Source organism: Mustelus asterias, chromosome 8 (assembly GCF_964213995.1).
Source record: "Mustelus asterias chromosome 8, sMusAst1.hap1.1, whole genome shotgun sequence".
NCBI classification, from domain to species: domain Eukaryota; kingdom Metazoa; phylum Chordata; class Chondrichthyes; order Carcharhiniformes; family Triakidae; genus Mustelus; species Mustelus asterias.
The window spans coordinates 87407643-87429510 of record NC_135808.1 but is presented as its reverse complement, the minus strand read 5'-3'; the positions used below and the strand labels follow the sequence as shown (position 1 = coordinate 87429510).

The following is a 21868-nucleotide window of genomic DNA, read 5'->3' as shown; positions in this document are numbered from 1 at the left end:
TTTGTGGATATCAGATACAGATGAAGTCAACCTCAACCATGATGAGTTGTTCAAAAGTCTGCTAACATTCAATTTCTAAGCTCAAACATAAAGAGTGAGCACTTGTATTAGACACTAATCTCTTCTGGATTTAGTCAACTTTGAGAGTCAGATTGTTAGGGCTTGGGTCTGCAGAGTGGCCACCTTCCACTGCCCCCTCCTCGCAACTCCCCTGTTCTATCCATACAAAAAGCTTGCTATTGGTAGACCTGTCGGGCACAATCTTACCATCCGAATTTTTGCATGAAAAATGAGACATGAGTACCGGCCTTCCGGTTGAAATTTCAGCGAGGTTTCTACTTAGAAACCCGCCTCTAGGATCACTAAAACAGAAAATGCTGGAAAATCTCAGCAGGTCTGACAGCATCTGTGGGGAGAGAATAGAGCCAACGTTTTGAGTCTGGATGACCCACCGTCAGAGCTGAGAGCAAATTTGCTCCGACAAAGGGTCATCCAGACTTGAAATGTTGGCTCTATTCTCTCCCCACAGATGCTGTCAGACCTGCTGAGATTTTCCAGCATTTTCTGATTCTGTTTCAGATTCCAGTATCCGCAGCATTTTGCTTTTATCTCTAGGATCACTGCCTAATTAGGGAAGTCCGGCAGGACAGCAAGTCAGGATCACGATTGAGCATGCAGAACTTAATGGCCTACTGGCAGCCTTTGACGAGCTACTTCTGAAGAAAGTGGAAGGAAGATGGGGAGGTTTGTTGCCCCATTGAGTTGTGAAAGTCTGTACAGGAACTGTCAGCAATTTCCTTACCAACACCACTATCATTAATGTTAGCATAAATGACCTGTTCTTATCATCACAAGTCTCTGCCTACAGCTGATCTCAGGCATGCTGCTTCTCCCACTATAGTACTGAGTGCATGTCAGTTGCAGGCCTCAGTGGCTCCCCACTGTGCACTCGCACGCCTCCCCTAAACTGCCTTATTTCAGATGCTGCATATGAGCTGCCCGTAGTCATGGCAGGTGCAAAGTTTCTCTAAATTGCTTCCTTAAATGTGATAACTGTCTTCCTGCAGCTCCACTTAACTTGCTTAACATTAAAGGATGACCAAAGAAACAGGACTCATGCAGTAAAACGAACAGGTCTGTACCTGACTTGCTGTCCTGCCGGACTTCCCTAATTAGACAGTGATCCTAGAGATAAAAGCAAAATGCTGCGGATACTGGAATCTGAAACAGAATCAGAAAATGCTGGAAAATCTCAGCAGGTCTGACAGGTATGACTACACCAAGCATAGCAGCCTATCTCTCCAGGAAGCCTGGTTGCCAATGAGCTCTGGTCAGTGATTGACCGATTCAAACCCGCCATTGTTACTCCTCAAGTCCTATGTGCAACGGGGGCCGGAGTCTCCTATTACATGTGAATGGGAAGAGAAACCATGGATGTCAGATTTGATACAGGTAGGAGACTGACTCGTACCTTCTTGTTACAGTTATTGGTCTTGCACATGTGCCTCACTACCTGTCAGTTACCACAATGATGAGCAAAGGGATATTGCAATGATGAAATTAGTTTGTCTTCCAGTCACTACAAAATATCATAACTGTAAACAGGTTACTTCTGATTGTTCCCCATGCATGTGAACTGCGGGCAACCATGATTAATGAGTACATCCTACATTTCAGCAATGACTGCACATCATAAAAAATATTTTGTTAGCTGTATAGTGCTTTGGGAAATCTTGAGGTTGCAAAAGGCAGTATATAAACCTAAGTTTTTTTTTCTCTTCCCTTTGTCTTTCTTTACTGCCTTGCTTCCTCAACTGTTATGGTATAAATGAAGCACAGTTTACTGGCTTTTCTCCAGTTGTCAAGTAGCAACAAATAAAAGAAGATAGTATGAAGGTTAATCTTAATTCTTTGTAACTGGCTGATTATTGAAGTGATCCCTCATAGGAAGGTTTTGTAACTCACCCCTATTGATACTGTTTTTCAGCATATGTTTCCAGCTTATTTTATGTGAAGACGACAGCTGGAGAAAGTGATCAATTGAACTAATTTGCAGTGATAACATTACTGGAAGTTCTTTTTAAAAAAGAAACCCAAAAAGCAATTAATTTACCTTTGTGTATTTTTTTCCAAAGCTGGTAAAAGAATTTTCCATTATCTCCTCCTCCCTCCCCTCTTGAAAGTGGTGATTCCTGCTAAGTTGCTGTTTTGTAGCCACTTTTGAGTATAAAACAACTAAGGGATGAACTTCCAACAGGTTATCCCATTGCTCTTCTCTCTTTCATGGATTTCTGCAGCTCTCTTGCTGAAGTTACAGCAGGACAAATCCTATGGAAATCCTCCTCATCTCAATGGGCTATTTAACTGCAGACAGCATTACTATCATGCCCATTTCTGTTCCAGCAGCCAGCTACACACATACTTTACGTCAATGGATAACTAAATAATATTCAAGAACAAGATCTCAAGCTGATCTTAACACTTCCATGCCCAAGGCCAATTGAAATGTTCCAATTGTTAATCCTGCCTGGTTCAACTAACTTTAGTACATATCAGGGATTAAACCCAGTATCTTCTGGTTCTTATGCCTCAGCAGACATAATGTAGTGTAGTATATCTATGAGAGCAGGGGAAGACACTTCCCTCTTACACTGGGGGCCCGTTTTTACCATCATGTTGCGCCCATTTTCGGGCGCAAAAATTTGGTAAAGTCGGGCGTGAGACGAGTAGCGCGATTCACACCGGTTCCCCCTTTACCAAGGTCCGAAAATGGCTGCGATCGGGACTGCGCCCGAAATGGGTGCGACGGCCATTTAAATGCATTTGCATGCATTTAAATGGACTTAATGGGCTGCACGCCCAATCTTATCGGCACTTCCCCCTTTACCACTGCATTTGCCCATCCAGAATCGGCGTGAAACAGACATGCCGTACAAAAGTCCGATTTGGACACTCCAGTTAGTGAGGAGGTAAGTGCCGAGTGTCCAACGGCTCTCTGCTTGAGATCGCTGGGAGATGGGGGGAAAGGTGGGTCCGACGGCTCTCTGCTTGAGATCGTTGGGGGAAGAAGGGGGGGTCTGCTGCCACACTGCCTGTGATCAGTGAGGGGGAAGGAGGGAGGGGCCCGCGATCGGTCTGGGTGGCAGGGAGGTGGGGGGGATAAGGGGGTCAGTCATGTTGTGCGGGTGGGGCAATGTCTGTGGGGACCAGGGAGAGGCTTTATCCGACCTGGGAGCAATGTGGCAGGGGGGCTGCATTCTGTCATTTTTTTTCTACGCATGCGCAGTTGGGGGCGCCAATCGGAGCTGCAGGATTTCGGGTGCGTTAAGCCCCGTCCACAGACTTGTGCAGCGCAATTCAGAATCGCTGAAATTTTTCAGGCAGAGTGCGTATGGGGGTACCTGAGAACAGGTCTAAAAGTCGGATCTGAAACACTTCCAGTTTCAAGTCCGCCCAGCACTTAGAATCAATATGGTAAAATAGGGCCCTGGGTTTCAAAGGCTTATGGAGGTTACAGTTATTTCAAAACTAACCAGTTTGATATTTAACGCATGTGCATAATTCTTTGGGGCAAGACCATTCAGTTCTTCAGCTGCGTAGAGGGGCTCTTCAAATTCAGCTGTCTTGTGTGGGGGAAGATCAAAATTTAAAGTGGCTACGATATTCCTGACACATTCGTAAGCTTCTTCCTCTGTAGCTGCAAAATGATCGATGCATCCGCTAACCCTGAAAAACAGAAAACCACCACTTTTACAATGTGCTATGTAAAAAACAGAATGTCTGGGAGATCTAAAGTTACTGCATTGGAAAGCATGGTGAGGAGGGGTGGTCACAAAAATTTTTTAAACACTATTTCACATTAGCCTCTACATGGATGAGCTGAAGAAGATAGATAAAGGAAATTGTAAACAACTTATTAAACACCATTCCATTTATTTTATACAGTACACTTATGAAAAGCTTATTTATGCTTGGTTCTTTAAAGAAGAACAGAGAAGACTCTGAAAAAAACAATAAAGCATGTTGTGCATGTGGCTTTGACTTAATGGGAAGGAGGTACAAAAAGAAATCACATGGTATACTATACAATAGCATATGTTAGACAAACACAGAACCAGGCCATTTGGCCAAATGTCAACCTTTGTGCTCCACATGATTTTTGGGGGGGTGGGAAGAGTCCAGGGAGGGAGCGGGTCAGGGGTGGCCACTCGTCGAGTTGGTTTGGGGAAAGCTCGAGATGGGAGTCCAATGGTGAGGTTGGGTCAGGGTCAGTGAGAGTAATTGGGGGTCAGTTCTGTCGTTGCCCAGGGCATCTTTGGGATGCCACCAAAGCCTCTACTATCTCAGAAGACTAAGGAAATTTGGCATGTCAGCTACGACTCTCACCAACCATTTACAGATGTACCATAGAAAGCAATCTTTCTGGTTGTATCACAGCTTGGTATGACACCTGCTCTGCCCACAACCGCAAATAACTACAAAGGATCGTGAATGAAGCCCAGTCCATTGTGCAAACCAGCCTTCCATCCGTTAACTCTGTCTACACTTCCCGCTGCCTCAGAAAAGGAGCCAACATAATTAAAGATCCCACGCACCCTGGACATACTCTCTTCCATCTTCTTCCGTCTGGAAAAAGATACAAAAGTCTGAGGTTGCATACCAACCGACTCAAGAACAGCTTCTTCCCTGCTGCCATCAGACTTTTGAATGGACCCACCTCGCACTAAGTTGATCTTTCTCTACATCCAAGCTATGATTGTAACACTACATTCTGCATTCTCTCCTTTCCTTCTCTACGAACGGTATGCTTTGTCTGTATAACATGCAAGAACAATACTTTCGACTGTAAACTAATACATGTGACAATAATAAATCAAATCAAAATCCCCGCAAGATACACTGCTCGGAGCTTGGAAGTTTCAGGCTCTAGTATATAGTAAACACTTTCTTCAACAATTAAAGCAGCTTTCAAACCAAATATTCAAAGAGCCTGCAGACTCAAATAATTATTCATTTTTGGTGCTAATTAGAATAAATAATCCCACCCCATCATGATAAAACACATTTCCGGTACTTACTTTGCATGCAGAGTTGCACCTCCCAATTCTTCAGGGCTAACGTCTTCCCCTGTCGCTGCTTTAACAAGTGGGGGTCCAGCAAGGAATATTGTCCCAATCTTGTCCACCATCACTGTTTCTTCTGCCATTGTTGGGATATATGCCCCACCAGCTGTGCATGAACCACACACAACTGCTATCTGTCGGGTACATTGAGACACTGAAACTTCAGCACTGAACTCAAATACACTCCGTAAACATCTCATCAGTAAATAATATTTCTCAGTTTTCCTCCTTTATTTCTTTCTTTTTTGAAAGTTTTCTTCCATGCTGTCCTGAAGAAACAGGCGGTGAAATTGGTTTATGGCGACAGTGATTTGGCAAAACTACCACTAAAGTAATCACAGAATGGGGAAGAAAATTTGACAGATTGTAATATGGGCTAACATTCTGCCGCAGACTAAGTTCAAGCCAACAGCCCCCATTTTAATTTCCACTGATCAGGAAGGAAAGGACAGTAAGAGTTTTAACAACACCAGGTTAAAGTCCAACAGGTTTATTTGGTAGCAAATGCCACCATTTGCTACCAAATAAACCTGTTGGACTTTAACCTGGTGTTGTTAAAACTCTTACTGTGTTTACCCCAGACCAACGCCGGCATCTCCACATCAGGAAGGAAAGGATCAGGCAACAGGTTAAAATCATGAAGATCTGGTATCTGGCCAGCTCTCGGTCATATTACATTAATGGCAGTGATTTGATCCATTGACAATGTTCCTGCTAAAAGCAGGTGGAGGGGCCTATTTAATATACAAAAGTAGTGGCCTATTTTTAAAAATTCATTTCCAGGATGTAAGTGTCACTGGCTGGGCCAGTATTTATTGTTCAACCCAAAGCCATTTCAGAGGGTATTTGAGAGTCAACTACATTGATGTGGCTCTGGAGTCGCATGTAGGCCAGACTGGGTAAAGATTGCAGATTTCCTTCCCGAAAGGACATTAGAGAACCAGATGGGTTTTTATGACAATCAACGAGGTTTCACGGTCATCACTAGACTTTTAATTCCAGATTTTTATTGAATTCAAATTTCACCATCTGGCCTGGTGGGATTTGAATCTGGATCCCCGGATCTTGCCCTGGATTACAATGTCAATATGTCATCACCTCCCCCTAAATGATATCATCGGCGCTACAGTGTAATGTTAATGTCGAGCCAGGTGTTTGCTCCCCGGAAAGAAGATCCATTGTGGGAAAAGTCAACTGGCCAGAAGAGGCTGTGATAAGTGCAGAAATTTCCTTCTGTTTAAACTTCTTTTGCGCCACGAGGAGATTACATTTTCATCTCCAGGTCCCTCAGCCTTCTCCAGCTCCAGCTTCCCCCTAATTTCAAAGGACCCCAGCACCCATTGTGAAGTACTCTCTCTGATACCTGATCTCAAAGGAACACCCCTGCTGTCTTCCTGTCCTCACCAATCAATCAAACAAATCATAGATCAGCAACTTTCTGAATAGAATAAGGTGCAAAATTAGTTACCTGTGGGATGCCCACTGCAGACATCACTGCTTCATTGTAGAACATTCTACCTCCATGATTCTTATCAGGAAATATATCTGCCTGAAAGAGGCAGATACAATCTTGAGTAATATTATATATACGCTTCATCACATAGTTCTAATAAAACATGATCATACTCTCAATGCATTATGAAGACACTCCAGAACAGTGGCAACCCAAAGACTATTTGTCATCTGATTCATCTGTGGCCTCCTAGTGTTCTATGTTTCTGGGATAGCTCTGGAATATTGTTAAAATGGGATGCAAGGGGTATAAGGGGTAGCACCACTCACAGCTTGCCACACTCTTTGGAATGGCTCATCCTGTATTGGTCCTCATCTTCAACCAGTTTTCACCTGTGGCTCCAAGTAGCTGTTCGTATGCAACAATAGCCACAACACAGGAAACCGTTTTGATGGGTGGCCCAAACCAGTTGATAATAGACATTGAGTCTCCTACGCATGGCAACTTGGAAATTTTTCCATCCTGGCTTGCAAAGACTGATTCCAGCGGATGAGACCAATTTAAAGTCCAACGTTCTGCACTTCGTTCTGGAATACGTAGAGCACAGCCAAGATACAGAAGACATTCTGGTCAATCACTGCACTTGGATCTATCTTCAGTCATTTAGACTCATATTGCCACAGGACCAAGATATGTCAGGATGAGAGAGTGAGGCTGGCTATGCGCAATTGCCCCTCATTACTAATTCAATTCATATGCAAGTCATGATCATCAACTTTCTACCATCTGTCATTCATCATCTATCTGTCACAAGTTCTGTGACAAAGGCTGAGCAGTGTAGCGGTAGGTGTGGGATTCACACAGAGCTGTAGCTACAAACTTGCACACAACTGGCTACAGCAATAGGGACTTTTTTCTTTGCAAGGAAGCAGAAGTATAAATCTTCAGGCCACTGAGTTGCCCTTTCAAGACCACATTTCTCACATTCCTAAAATAGGAAGGGGTTAAAAAAGGTGGACCTTGGAAATTTGGCCACTTTCTGCATCCAGTTGCCTCGAAGACAAGCTCTGTGATTCAAAGTGGATGCTGAGGAGGGATAGGCGAGAACAGGCCACTGCAAAAATATTAGAAAATCATGCATTTATGGATCTCCCTCCAGCGGTCCCTTTAAGAACCACTGGTTAAGCCTCTCAACGCCTGGAAAAAGTGGAATAGGATGTATTTGCTTGCTCTGCCTATTTCTCCATGAAAATTGAAATCATAATCAGATGACAGATGGTCCAGTGGAGCTCAGAGAGTTTGCACTGGAACAAATCATGTGCAAAATTTAACTAAAGAAATGTCCATATATCCATCCTTGGCCTGCTGCAGTGTTCCCAGTGAAACCCAACGCAAACTGGAGGAGCAGCATTTCATCCTCCAATTAGGCACATGACAGCCTTCTGGACTCAGATTGAGTTCAATGATTTTGTGACCTTTCTCCTCCATCTTGACCCCCCCCCAAAATAATTTGTGTCAACATAAACCCCCTCCCCGACCCCCCAACCCCCGAACCACCATAACCACAGTGGGCCATGTCATTTGTTTTTATGTTTTGTTTTCACTGAGCATTGACCTTTGTTCCCATATTAACATATCCTGCTATCTTACCTTTATTCTGCTATCTTACCTTTATTCCACTATCAACACCTTCCATAGTCCTTCACACTGCCATCAACACTTTCTCTGTATTGTGCCTTACACATCTTTGTTGCTATCTCTCCTTGCTCTCACCTATCACTGACCTTTCTCCTTTTCTGCCCCTGCTTCACTGCTTCTTATACAGTATATAATCCATCACATTTCTCCCTCTCCTTAGCTCTGAAGAAGAATCAAATGGACTCAAAACATTAATTCTGTTTCTCTCTCCACAGATGCTGCCATACCCGCTGAGTTTTTCCAGCATTTTCTGTTTTTATTACAGAGACGTCAAAACTCATTGAGGTAAATTTTCTGGTCCTGCCCACTGGAATCGTCACGGGCGGGATGGAAAATTTGATAGACCATTTAAAGGTCCATTGACCTTGGACAGGAATTTTTAGTTTTGGGGTAGGTGTGACTGGAAAATCCTGCACATTATAGCTCAGGAGGTGTTAACAGCCACCATTTTGCTCCCAAGCGAAACAATGGATTTTGGCCAGAAACATAAACTGCTTGTGAGGCTGCAATTAGCTGATTAATGGGCCATAGCACATAACCCTCGTGCTTCTAGCCTTTGGACTGTTTTAATATTACATTGCTAACCTCACAGCAAAGTATGCTGATATAACACAAACTGGAAAGAACTCCAGTAGATCACCCGGCTAATCAACCAGCTGGCCATCACCTCTTAACTCATTGAAGCTTGATTGACTTAAAAGTCTCTGTCCATTGCCTGTCAAGTGGTCCAAGCACGGAAGTCCCATCATGCTGCAAAAAAGTAATGTTTTTATGCTTCAGTAATAAGGGCATTGTTGAGACAACATCTCAAATACTGTATGCAGTTTTGGTCTCCTTATTTAAGAAAGGGCATAAATGCATTGGAGGTGGTTCAGAGGAAGCTTACTATATTGATACCTGGAATGAGCAAGTTGTCTTATGAGGATTAATTGGAATGGCTGGGTTTGTTTTCTCTAGAGATTAGAAGAGTGAGGAATGACTTGATAGTAGTACATAAGATCGTGAATGGTGTTGACAAGGTCGACGTTGAAAGGATGTTTCCTATTGTGGGCGAGTCCAGAACTAGGAGGTGCTGCTTTAAAATTGGGGGTTGCCTTTATAGGACAGAGATGAGGAAAATGTTTTTCTCTGAGCATTGTATGACTTTGGAATACTCTGCCTCAGAAGGCGGTGGAAGCAGGATCACCAAATATTTTTCAGGCAGAGGTAGATAGATTCTTGTTGGGCTCATCAAAGGTTATCGGGGGTAGATAGGGAATATGGAACTCAACACAAACAGATCAGCCATGATCTTATTGTTTGGTGGAGTAGGCTTGAGGGGCCAAATGGCCTACTTCTGCTCCTATTTCATATGTTTGTGTGTTATTTGTCTTGAGATCTACCATGCTGCTGTCTTCAACCAGGGATTCTTCTGAACTAAACTCCCCCACAAAGAAAACATCCTCTAGACTTTAACTTCCTGGACTTTGGAAATCACATGAACTAATATTCATTTCTGTGATTCTTTTGCTGTTATCAATAGTTGTAAAAATTTGTGCATACGAACATTGGCCTCTGCCCAGGTTTCAATGTGAAATTAACTACCCTTGAGATAATCATAAATAGAGTTTGTTTCATGTTATTTATGACCACAAAAGCTGAGGGTTTGGGAAAATACATCACAGCCTACTTTAAAAATAATTCAAAAACACCTTTGCTTACAGGCAGATGGTGAGAGGATAAAGAAGTTTAGTTTGCTTCTTCTGTCTGTAACATTCTTGATGAAGTAACTGAAAATTGTTGGGCCAAATATATTACCCTGAAGAACTCCTGCAGTGATGTCCTGGGAGTGAGATGACTGACCTCCAACAATCACAACCATCTTTCCTTGTGCTGGGTATGACTGCAAACAGTTCTCCCTGATTCTCATTGACTCCAGTTTTGCCAGGACTCCTTGATGCCTGATTTGATCAAATGCTGCCATGATGTCAAGGGCAGTCATTCTCACCTCACCTTGAGTTCAGCTCGTTCGTCCACAGCTATTGCGTGGACAGAAAGTTGCTCAATCTGAGATAACTCTGGGCTAAGACCAAAGTTTCCAAGAACATACATCACAATATCCTATTTGCTAATATCTGTGCACTCGCTGCCGGATCAGAACTGGAGATGTAACATAGCATGGACTTGTTCTCCAATGCACGTGAAAACTTTGGCCTTGCAATCAGCACAAAGAAAATTTAAATAATGTACCAGCCTGCTCCAGGTAAACTCTATCTCAAGCCCAAGGTTTCAGTCCATGACCCGAACTTGTCAGCAGCAGCTAAGTTAATTTATCTCAGCAGCAAACTCTTTTTAACTGTCTGATTTGATGATGAGACATGCACATGTAGCCTTTGGCAGACTTCAAACATCAGTCTGGCAACAAAGAGCAGTAAATCTGCCTACTAATCTGAATGTCCATACAGCAATAGCCCTGCCTACTCTACTTTATGCATGCAAGTCTTGGACTGTGTACCAACATCATGCCAAGAAGCCCAACCACTTTCACTTGAGTTGCCTTTGGAAGCTCCTGAAGACCAGATGGCAGGACAAAACGCCAGATACTGATGTGTTCCCCTTAGCTGCATGCCAAGTATCCACACCATATTGAAACACAACTGAGTTGGGTTGGTCATGTAGTCAGAATGCATGACACTCAGTTACCAAAGTGAATCTGCTATGAGGTGTGCTCTCATGTTGGTCAAAGGAAGTGCTACAAGGATACTCTGAAGGCTTCACTTGGGAGTTTTTATATCAACTTTGAGTCCTGGGAGAAGCTCGCCCAAGAAAGCTTTGTCTAGCATAACCAAATAAAATAAGATGTGGCCTCCTTCGAAAGCAAACGCATATCAGAGGCAGAAAGAAAAAGCAGAAAAGGAAATCCCGAGTCAGCAGCCGGTGCAAAACCTAACCACCTTTGGTATCCTGTCTTATTTGCAGCAACTTTCTGGGTGTAGATCAGTCTCAGCAGTCACCTATGTACCCACTGGAACATTACTAGAAATCTCAGATAATGGATATGCTCATCTTTGCCTCAAAGTACAAACACCACTGCTAGAATTCAGCGCTGTAGCCTTTTCTCATGTTGCTTTTGAGGACAAGTAAGGGAATATCATGAGGAGCAGAGCTCCTTTCAGGAGCGAGTGAAAGCATTCTACTCTGTTTTTTTACTTGATGATCCATGGTTTTAATCAGTTCTATAAGGGTACCTTTCCTCTGTAGAATGCACTCACATTTTCACCAACATTATTTGTGGGCAGCTGCCTTGTGTCCATTTAGCAAATGTCCAGAGAACACATTTGAGACTTGTGGATGCAGAATCACACCCTAGCACTCTGTGGTGTGGTGCAATGCTGTAAAGCAAGAGGCCACAACCTGTGACAAAAAAAGTAGCTCTTCAGATTACTTTACAAAGTATTAACAAGTCTTTGGTGGCTTCAATAAAGTGCAAGAGGTATGACCTTAATCTTGTTACTGCCTTGTAAAGGTCCTTTATTATTAGGCGCTAATTATTACCTGAAGTGGTAAAAATGCTCCCCCACTATCCACCAAGTATATGCAGGGCAGTCCATTTTGAATTGCAATGTTCTGAGCTCTCAGCTGCTTCTTCACTGTAATTGGGTAAGCTGTCCCCCCTTTGACTGTTGCATCATTAGCAATGAACACGCACCAAACTCCATTAATTTTCCCTATTCCTAGATGAAATAGATCATGTAAACATAATAAATAATACAGTATTAGGTGATGAGGTTCAATTACAATCATTAGCCTAAATTATCTACTAGATTAATTCTAAAATTAATTTGCAATAATTAGATTCTAACAAACAAAGGGCTAAACAAAGAGAAAATAAAATTAGCCATAGACCCAGTGCTGAATGTTATTCAGTAATCCCGGTACAGACACAAGTGTGTAAATGTGAATGAAAACCTAATCTCCTCCAGTAGTCTGCTGCTGCCCACTATCCAGGTTTACATAATGTGAAATATTACCTCACATACCAGCTGCATTTAATGTGAATTAGCACCTCCAGATCAGAAAATTGAGAAAAAAGAGAAGTCCTCCAGCTTCATGTTGAAGTTTAACCTCACTACTGCACAGTTCAGAATTAAGAAATTTTAGTTAAACAATCACAGTGAATCATTTTGTTATAACCACTGAACTTGTCTGTACATGCAGTACATGTTTTAGTGAGAAGGCAGCACTTTTCAGTTTGGCCTTCACAGACTAAACAGCAAGAATGTGATTACTTTAGAGAGAGAAGACTTCTTATTGTTTCACACAGAGTCTAATAATTTATTTCACAATGACTCTGATAGATGTTGATTATTCATAGCTTAGGAAGGACACCCAGGAATTTCTTCGCTTTAAATTGTTAGACTTTGATCCCAGAAACAGCCGGTACGTTAGCTCAGTCCAGCTCATTTCCATTTTTCATGCGTTTCTGATGTACAAGATTTTAAAATAATGCTAATAATCTAAAATATTGTTGATTTTGGAAATATCTGATGCTTTATCAAAACATATAGCTGGTATTGATATCACCAATACTGGATGTTTTGTTACTACACAAAATATTGCTGTGCTTTCTTTAATTGTTTATTGTTCTGGTTTGAATTGTCTCAACTTTATTTTGACATTCAGATCCTTAAAAATCTATTTCATTTTCAGCATTGTAAGATAAGTGCATTACTCTTACTATCTTTCACCTAATCGCTACCTAACGGGATAAAAAAGTAAAGAGGTTCGCTGAATTTTCCCCCCTCTTTATTCTGAAAGTGCAAAGACCAACTGCAGCACTGACAGATTTTTGTGCATTAAGGGAATTAAGGGATGGTGGAAAGGGCGAGAAAGAGAAAATTTGATGCAGGAAGTTCAGTCATGGTCTTATTGAAAGGTGGAGCAGCCTCCCAGCATTATAGGACCCGCTCCTGCTCCTATTTCTTTAAGTTCTTATCATTATCACCACCTGCCTAAGATTAGTTAGTTCAACACAGACAGGAACTGAATAGAGGAGACCTTCTTGGTCTGTAAAAATGAATAAAGTGAACAATGTCCATTAGAGTACTGACACATCATTAACTTTTTCAAATATCAGTAGTTACAAAGGATTACAAATATTATATTCTTTGATTTGTCCCATCATTATCTGGTTATTTTTTGTTTAAATACTGAATGATAATATCATCTGCGAACTTATATTTTTCTATTTATTTAGCAACAGGTTGATAGATATCTTTAGGAAGAGATATTAAACCGAGCCCTATCTGCCCTCTCAAATGGATGTAAACAATTCCACAGTTCTATTTTGAAAAGCAGTGGATTTCTTCCTGATGTCCTGGCTGGTATTTATCTCTCAACCAACATTACACAAAACAGGCCATCTGGTCATTTATCACACTGTTGTTTATGTGAGCTCCCGCTGTGCAAATTGGCTGCCATGGTACAACATTACAATTTAGATTACAAAAAGGTTGTGAAAGTCACTACAGAAATAGAAGTTCTTTCTTTTCACTGGTACTGAGGAGGTACTGAGATTGTCTATCCTGCAAGGCTGTTAACCCTTGTGGAACTGCAATCATAAACCCAGAAATGATTCTGAATCAACTGCATAGTAGTTCAATTCCCTCACACCATGAAGGCTCAGTAAATCCTTCAGAGCCAGAACTAAAAATCAATATTAAACAAAATAGCAAAAATGGGTAGGAGAAACTGGAAGTGCTATTATTTATTATTCACTATAATTGAATCATGTGACTCAAAACAACTTAAATTTATATGGGGCCATTAACATAAAAAAGGTTCTTCATGGAGAAGTGATCAGACAAGGGTGCCAAGCCAAAAGGAGAAAATACTAGGATGAATATAAAAACTTGATTGAAGAGGTGGTTTTAAAGAGTATAAGACTGAGCTAGTTACCGCTCCTGGCACTGCCCACTGGCACAGGTTGGCACTGCCAGGTTGGCATGTTGCTAAGCTGGCAGTGCCAAACTGTTAGGAGGCAGTCATGATGTGGAGATGCCGACGTTGGACTGGGACAAACACAGTAAGAAGTTTAACAACGCAGGTTAAAGTCCAAATTTCGGAGCGCTGCCCTTTCGTCAGGTGGAGTGGAGAAGTGGAGTGGAGGGACTTTAACCTGGTGTTGTTAAACTTCTTACTTAGGAGGCAGTGACAGGGGGCAGTGCCAGGCTACTACTTGGCCATCTCCCTCTCCCCAGCAGCAATACTCAACTTTACGCCCCTGGGGGGATTCCCCATGACAGGTTCATGTCTGTGTGAACATGTTGTAAACCGCGCTAATGTGACGTGACCTTGGCGAGGTTTGAAGATATGTCTCAGGTTAAATATATAGCGAGAGGTGTAGTTAATAATATGTAAATGCATTTAAATATATTAAAATCAGGTTCACGCCAGCGAGATTCATGATTTCCGGGTTCCGCCGGATCTTGAGCGCCTGCCAGCATTCCTGCGGATGGTGAGGGTAGTAATCTATAATACATATGTACGGATAAATACTATTTCTCAAATCAATAAAATAACTGGTATACTATTAACACTGTTGAATTCATATCACGTGATAGATGTAATTTATTTTATTTTCAAAAGGCCTCTGATTAAGTGACCCACAATAGACTGATGAATAAGATCAGTGAATGGGAGTCAGGGAATAAGTGGCAGATTGGATTGCTAGTTGACTTCAAGACAGAAAGCAGAACGGGAGTGAAGGGTCGTTATTCAGGGAGGCAGATGATGGGAAGTGGTGTTCCATGAGGATGTGTCAGGGCCATTGCTGTTCAAAATTTATCTTAATGATTTGGACTTTGGAATCCAAAACAACTCCTAAATTTGCAGATACATTACAAAAGGACATAAATAAACTTGTAGAATGCAGGAGTGATTGACAAATAAAGTTCAACACACATAAACTGTGGTAGTATATTTGAATAGGAAGAATAAGGAGAAATACTTGAAAGATGCAAGTCTAGGTGAGGCAGAAGAACAAAGGTATCTAGGAACACATATACATCAATCATTAAAAGCTGCCCAATGGTTGGCAAGGCCATAAAAATGCAAAACAAGCACTGGGCTTTATTGCTAGAGGAATAGAATTGGAAAGTAGGGAAGAAATGCTAAATCTCTACTGAGCCTTGGTTAGACCACACTTAGAGGGCTATGGGCAGTTCTGGTCACCATATTATAAACAGCATATATAAAGACACTAGAGATGGTGCAAAGAAGATTTACAAGAATGATATCAAAAATGCACGGATATAAATATCAGGAAAGGATTGGCAGGCTGAGCCTCTTCTGTCTTGGAAAAAGGCCGAGGCATGACCCAAAAGATGTCATTAAAATTATGAAATTTTTGATAAGAGTGGAGAGATAGAATACGTTCCCTCTTGTGGGGAATAGAATAACTAGAGGCCATCTACATATGATAGTCTCCAACAAGTCCAATAGGGAATTCAGAAGAAACTTCTTCACCCAGAGTGGTAAGCATGTAGAACCTGCTGCCACAGGGTGTGGTGGAATAGTATAGATACATTTAAGGGGAAGCTCAATAAGGATATGAAGGTGAAAGGAATAGAAGGCTACAAATGTAGATTTAGATGAATAAAAGATGGGAGGAGGCTTGAGTGGAGCATAAAGACTTACATAGACTGGCTGGGCCAAGTGGCCTGTTTCTGTACCTATGTAACATTGGCAAAATAAATTTATGACCAGGCCAGAAATCAGCAACTTCATATGTTACTGGTGGAGAAATTAATGTTGTTTCAAGAGCTCAGGACAAAGTGACTTCAAAGAAAAGAGAATTTCAGACTAATATTTACAGTACATTTTGAAATAAAGTAGACCTGTACATTAATACCAGTTAAGCAGCCTGCAGCAGGAATATCTCCATATGGCATTCCCAGACCAGCAAAGGGAGATAACTCCAAGATCTCCTCTTTGTCCAGAAGCAGCTGCAAACGCTCTCGGACCAGTAGTTTTTTATTCCTCTGGGTGTGCCTCAGGGTTGCTTTTTCACCTCCACCCTTTATTACCTGCTCCATCAGCTCCAAGTACCTGTTTCAAGAAACATATCAATGATACAGGAATTCAGCCAGAATTTGTGATATTGGACTAGATACTTGACGCTAGAGGAAAATTCAGATAAACATTATAGATACTTGGTCGTGCTTTTTGAGAAGGGATAAAGCTTTTCACCCAGTACCCAAATTACTAATATTTTAAAATTAAAAATTTGAATTGGCAAATGGCAGAGGCAGATGAGGATTTCTTTTTACATTGAAAGTGATGAAGAATGAAGCATTTTTGGATGGCAAAACTAAGAATTTAATCTTAAATGAAATGCATATCCTACTGCTGGGAAAGCAACATAAGGTCCCAGGATGGTCCTTAAATGCTGCACAGGAGCAGAAATTTTCAAAAGAGCATCATAAATATCATGACATCATAAGCTACCGTGAAGGAAGTTTGTCCCTGATGTGATTTTCTTCCCCGCCCACCCCCCAGCAATAATTTGGTCCAGTCTAACTCTAATGTGCAGAGGATACTATCTGAACAATTATGGAGTAGTTTCAGTAAAAGGATGCTGTTTGATTGGAGACCTCTAATAGTCCCAATGGAGAAATAAACAACTGAAAATAAACTATCATTCTTTGCATGTTCTCAGGAAGTTTCTCTTCATAAAACTACGTTACATGCAATAAGATTATTACATTTTAAACTTTGGAAGGCAGATTTTTTGTATGTCAGTGCCCCTGGTAATAGTAATTTGCACTCCTGATCTTATTAAACCTTTGACTGACTGATACAAAGTATATTTACTAGTTTTATAATAAACCCGTTCTAAATTTAAATTTATGCATTGTTCGTTATTTCAATAGATGGCATCACAATAAATGTTTTAAATGTTAATAATGTCATATTGCGTGGCACATTTTCTGCCATTCTATGATAAGTGTAGTGGAGGACATGCCCCTGTCTACATCAACTGGGTAAGAAGTTTAACAACACCAGGTTAAAGTCCAACAGGTTTATTTGGTAGCAAAAGCCAGCTTTTGCTACCAAATAAACCTGTTGGACATTAACCTGGTGTTGTTAAACTTCTTACTGTGTTTACCCCAGTCCAACGCCGGCATCTCCACATCATGTACATCAACTGGGACAGAGTGGAAATGGTTGAGAGCTTCGAGTTTCTAGGTGTCCAGATCACCAAGAACCTGTCCTGGTCCCTCCATGCCGACGGTATAGTTAAGAAAGCCCGCCAATGCCTCTACTTTCTCAGGAGGCTAAGGAAATTTGGCATGTCCACTACGACTTTCACCAACTTTTACAGATGCACCATAGAAAGCATTCTTTTTGTTGTATCATAGCTTGGTAGGGCTCCTGTTCTGTCCAAGACCGCAAGAAAATACAAAAGGTCATGAATGAAGTCCAATCCATCACGCAAACCAGCCTCCCATCCATTGACTCTTGTCTCAATTCCCGCTGCCTTGGAAAAGCAGCTAGCATAATCAAGGACTCCACGCATCCCGGACATACTCTCTTCCACCTTCTTCCGTCGGGAAAAAGATACAGGAGTCTGAGATCACGTACCAACCGACTCAAAAACAGCTTCTACCCTGCTGTCATGGACCTACCTTATATTAAGTTGATCTTCCTCTGCACCCTAGCTATGACTGTAACACTACATTCTGTACCCTCTCTTTTCCTTTTCTATGTTCGGTAGCTTTATCTGTATAGTTCGCAAGAAACAATACATTTCACTGTATACCAATACAAATGTGACAATAATAAATTAAATCAAATCAAAATTATTGTCTGCTTGTGTAATCTTTTTGCATTCACCAGTAATTGAAACATATAAAGGTTTAACATAAGTGAACAGTTTTTACAACATTATTAAATTTATCAGCTGAATTGCTTTTGTTGCTTTTTGATAATTTCATTCTAGCTTTTACATGAGGTAAACGGCCTCTCCCAAAGTCTGAACTTGTATTTGATATTTTTACCCTGAGCACTGTTAATTGAATCTGGATAGTGCATCAGAATACATGGCATGAACTCAATTTCACAGGATGAGTCAATGTTGCTTGGTGAACTGTACTGCTGGAATAGTTTTTTTTTTAGCTCTGAGCATCATTTATCTAAAAAAACACATATTAAAAATGTTGTTTGAAAACAGAAGTCACATTTACCTCTGTGTGAAAAAAATAACAGTATTCTAATGATGTGTCTGCCATAGATTTTGTTTTGTGTTCTGGAAGCTTTAAAAAATGTATAAGCTTTGGGAAAGTAAATTTTTCTTCCTTTTCAATATTTAATTTTTTAAAAAATCAATTGAATTTTGAAGACAACTGAAGTACCAGTGTTTTGCTGGCAGTTAGAGAATGTCAATGCTAACCGTGATACCTGGAAGACCGAGATGAGATGCGGTTGACAAAGGGAGACAGCAAAGCAGCACATGTGAGTCAGAGTGAGATTGAATGAAATGGAGTGGATAATGTAAGTGACAGCTGAGGGAAAGAGTGAGTAAGATATAAGGATTAGATGGATCATTTAAAGGAGACGTTTGGGGTGCTGATAGCAGTGAGAGGTGACAGAAGGGCAAAATGTAATATGTAATGGAAAGGTGAATGAGTAAGGAGAATTGGAGTGAAGGATGGAAGGAGCATGAGTAATTGGGAAGGGTAGGGAATGAGGAGAGAGGCACTAAGTGTCATATTTTCCCCACAAACCCCAATACATATTGTGGCCCTGCAGCCATTGATGGCCCATTTCAGTGTCACACCATACAGTTCCACCCATCTTCCACCTGACAGAGAAAGAACAAAAAGAAGATTAAAGCAGATAGAAGCCGCAGAGAAACAAGGCAGACAAGACAGAAGCAGAAGGGCAAAGAAGAAACTGGGAGAAAATCAACTCAGGGACTTCAAAGACCATATTACCCAACTTATTGTGTACAGTGCAATAGGAGATCAGCTAATTATTATCGAAAATTAAGGATATGTTTCACCATTTAGCAAAGTACTTTCCAAAATAAGATAACATTTAATATTCTCTGCTAAAGGATCTAGTTATTATTGATTTACATCAAATAAACCAATTCCTCCATGCCGATTCATTTTCTCCAAGCTTCTCCTAAAGACAGTGACTGATTTGAGTCAAACTGAGAAAGCTAGAAACACTAAAGCCCAAATTGGAGGTAAAATTGCACAGGCACTGCCAGCACTTATACAAATGATCATGTGTAACATTAAGTAATATACTTGACTATAAGATCATTACCTCACATACATTTACTCACTCCTACCAGGAATAAGTGGTTGAAGATTGGGAATAATACATTTGACGAATTTGTTATAAGGCAATTGCTGCTTCTTTTGAGATCCGCTGATTTGGCACTGTTCAATGTATAACCCTGGGACCTTGGGGTCTTACTAGTTCAGTATCGTATCATGATTGATTCACCCACAGCCCATTTTTTCAATAAAGCTCAATTTTAACAAAACACAACCTTACCTTTTATTGTAGACCTTACTGTTGAGTAAATTAGATTCAAAAACATGCCGGTGAATTGACTGAAGATTTCCACTTAAAACGGGATATGATTTTGTAAGGTAAGTTCTTACCAAACTGTTGTACATTAAACAGGGGGGTAAGCGAAGTACATTCTTCCATGGAATTGTCCACCCAAGAATTTGTCTCTTGAGACAGCTGTGGTCTGTCCATAATGTTCTCAGAGCATGAACGCAAATGGGCTGTTTTCCCTGGCTGTAGGTACATGTTTTGTGCTGTCTGTGGAAATATTCGTGGAATATGAAGCTGGAGTTTAGCCTAGCTCCTGAACCCAGTCGACAAGCAACCCATCTGGACCTGTTAATAAGTAGAAAAGTTTTAATAAATGATACTTTTATTTTCAATCGTTGAAGTAACTGTACAAGACAAAAATGGTAAATCATTGTATTTATAAACATATATAATGTTACAAGTAATATTTCTAATGCAGTTAGTTTTTATTGTTGTGTTTTATTTTGTTTCACTGCAAGTACCTCATCTTTTTTGCACCTGCTGCTGAAAGGGTGATTCATGTCTTATCATCAGTGAGAAACTATGATTCTCGATAGGAAGAGATTGACAACACTGAAAATTATTTTTTACTATTAGAAGTGTTATATATTTAAGTGGTTGCAGATTGCTTTAAGAGTTTGATCACATGATTTAATGGTGATGTCATTAGGGTGTTGCACAGGCTGCAGTTTTAGTTTCAGTTTGTAGTCTCTGCAGGCCACAGCTTCTTCAAAAAATCTGTTATTAGTTTGGATCTACATTTGCAAACCACACCTTTTCTCTTGGGTTGAAACCCACCCCAAACATAGTTAAGACAACACAAAAAGAAAATTGGTGACGAGTTGGGATTTTCTTTCATTGAGAACATCGAGAAAAGATCCCAAGTGGAAGAAAACAAATTATGCGTCCTCACACTTCAAATATTAGAAGGCTAGGAGAAGCAACAACAGGATAAAAAAAACATTGAAGTGCCAGTGCAGGTAGACAAATAAGAATAAAGCACTCTGTGTGTTTTTAAAGAAGGGTTTTTTCTGATCAGAGAAGAGTGAGATTCCAGGCAGTATTTGGCATATTTGAAAAGAAGGAATGCCCTGCTGTACGGCTGGATCGTTTGAAAAAAAAAGCAAGTCATAGGTCTCCAGGGTAAAAAGGGTTGTACTGGGAAGACAATAAATACAAAGAAAAAAATGCTGCACAGTCTCGAGTTGCTTAGTGCCTGCCAGAAAAATTGTGGGTTAATTAGGATTCATGGGCACTTTCAATGAAGAAAATAAATCATGGAGTTCCTATGCTGAGTATTTTCAGTACTTTATACAAGTGAATAAAATTGCAGATAAATTGCTCGTTCCAATTTTTCTCAGTGCAATAGGAAGTAAAAAGAAACAAGGGAAGGCAAAAGCATTGCTCAGTTTGTGGCAACCTTAAAAAGGTTGGCACAACATTGTGTGTTTGGTGAGCCATTAGAAAATACTCTTCGAGATCATCTAGTTTGTGGTCTCCAAAATGAGGCTATCCAAAGCAGATTGCTTACTGAATATGCTTTGACTTTAAATACATCAGTAGAAAGAGGCTTCACAATTTGGTGCCAGGATGAAGATGCACAAGTTGGGAACTGCCCACAAGAAGTCAAAATAGCAACAAGCATGTCACAGATGTGCCAAAATTGGCCATTCAGCGAGTGAATGCTGAAGCAAGGATAGTCAATGCAAGAATTATGGGAAAATGGGTCACATTGCAAAAGCTTGTTAGGCTAGACCGGTTTTCCCTGAGAATTTTCAGAAGAAGAATCTGGGTATCTTCAAGAAGAAGAACAAGTGGCATTCTACAAAAAGAATTTACACCATGGGAAAAAAGAATTACAACTGTGAAGAAGAGAATGTGCAGAAATTGATGGAGTGTTCCAACTAAACGTCTTATCCACATAGGGTGAATCACATAGATTCTGGGTGATTCCGAAGCGGATAACATATGAGGATGGAGGTTGGTGCTGGTGCTG

General features: G+C 40.8%; 1 protein-coding gene across 3 annotated transcripts in view; it reads right to left on the bottom strand.

Moving 5' to 3' along the window:
- LOC144497334 (methylcrotonoyl-CoA carboxylase beta chain, mitochondrial) overlaps positions 1 to 21868 on the bottom strand; it is a 56341-nt gene that overhangs the window by 27616 nt on the left and 6857 nt on the right. For all 3 annotated transcript variants that reach the window (XM_078218449.1, XM_078218447.1, XM_078218448.1), the window contains exons 2-7: positions 19825 to 20178; positions 16166 to 16362; positions 11809 to 11987; positions 6592 to 6672; positions 5079 to 5257; positions 3534 to 3726 (exon numbers count right to left, since the gene is read on the bottom strand). In XM_078218449.1, the coding sequence (XP_078074575.1) occupies positions 3534 to 3726; positions 5079 to 5257; positions 6592 to 6672; positions 11809 to 11987; positions 16166 to 16362; positions 19825 to 19949 (954 nt within the window). In that variant the 5' untranslated portion in view covers positions 19950 to 20178. The remainder of the gene's footprint in view (positions 1 to 3533; positions 3727 to 5078; positions 5258 to 6591; positions 6673 to 11808; positions 11988 to 16165; positions 16363 to 19824; positions 20179 to 21868) is intronic.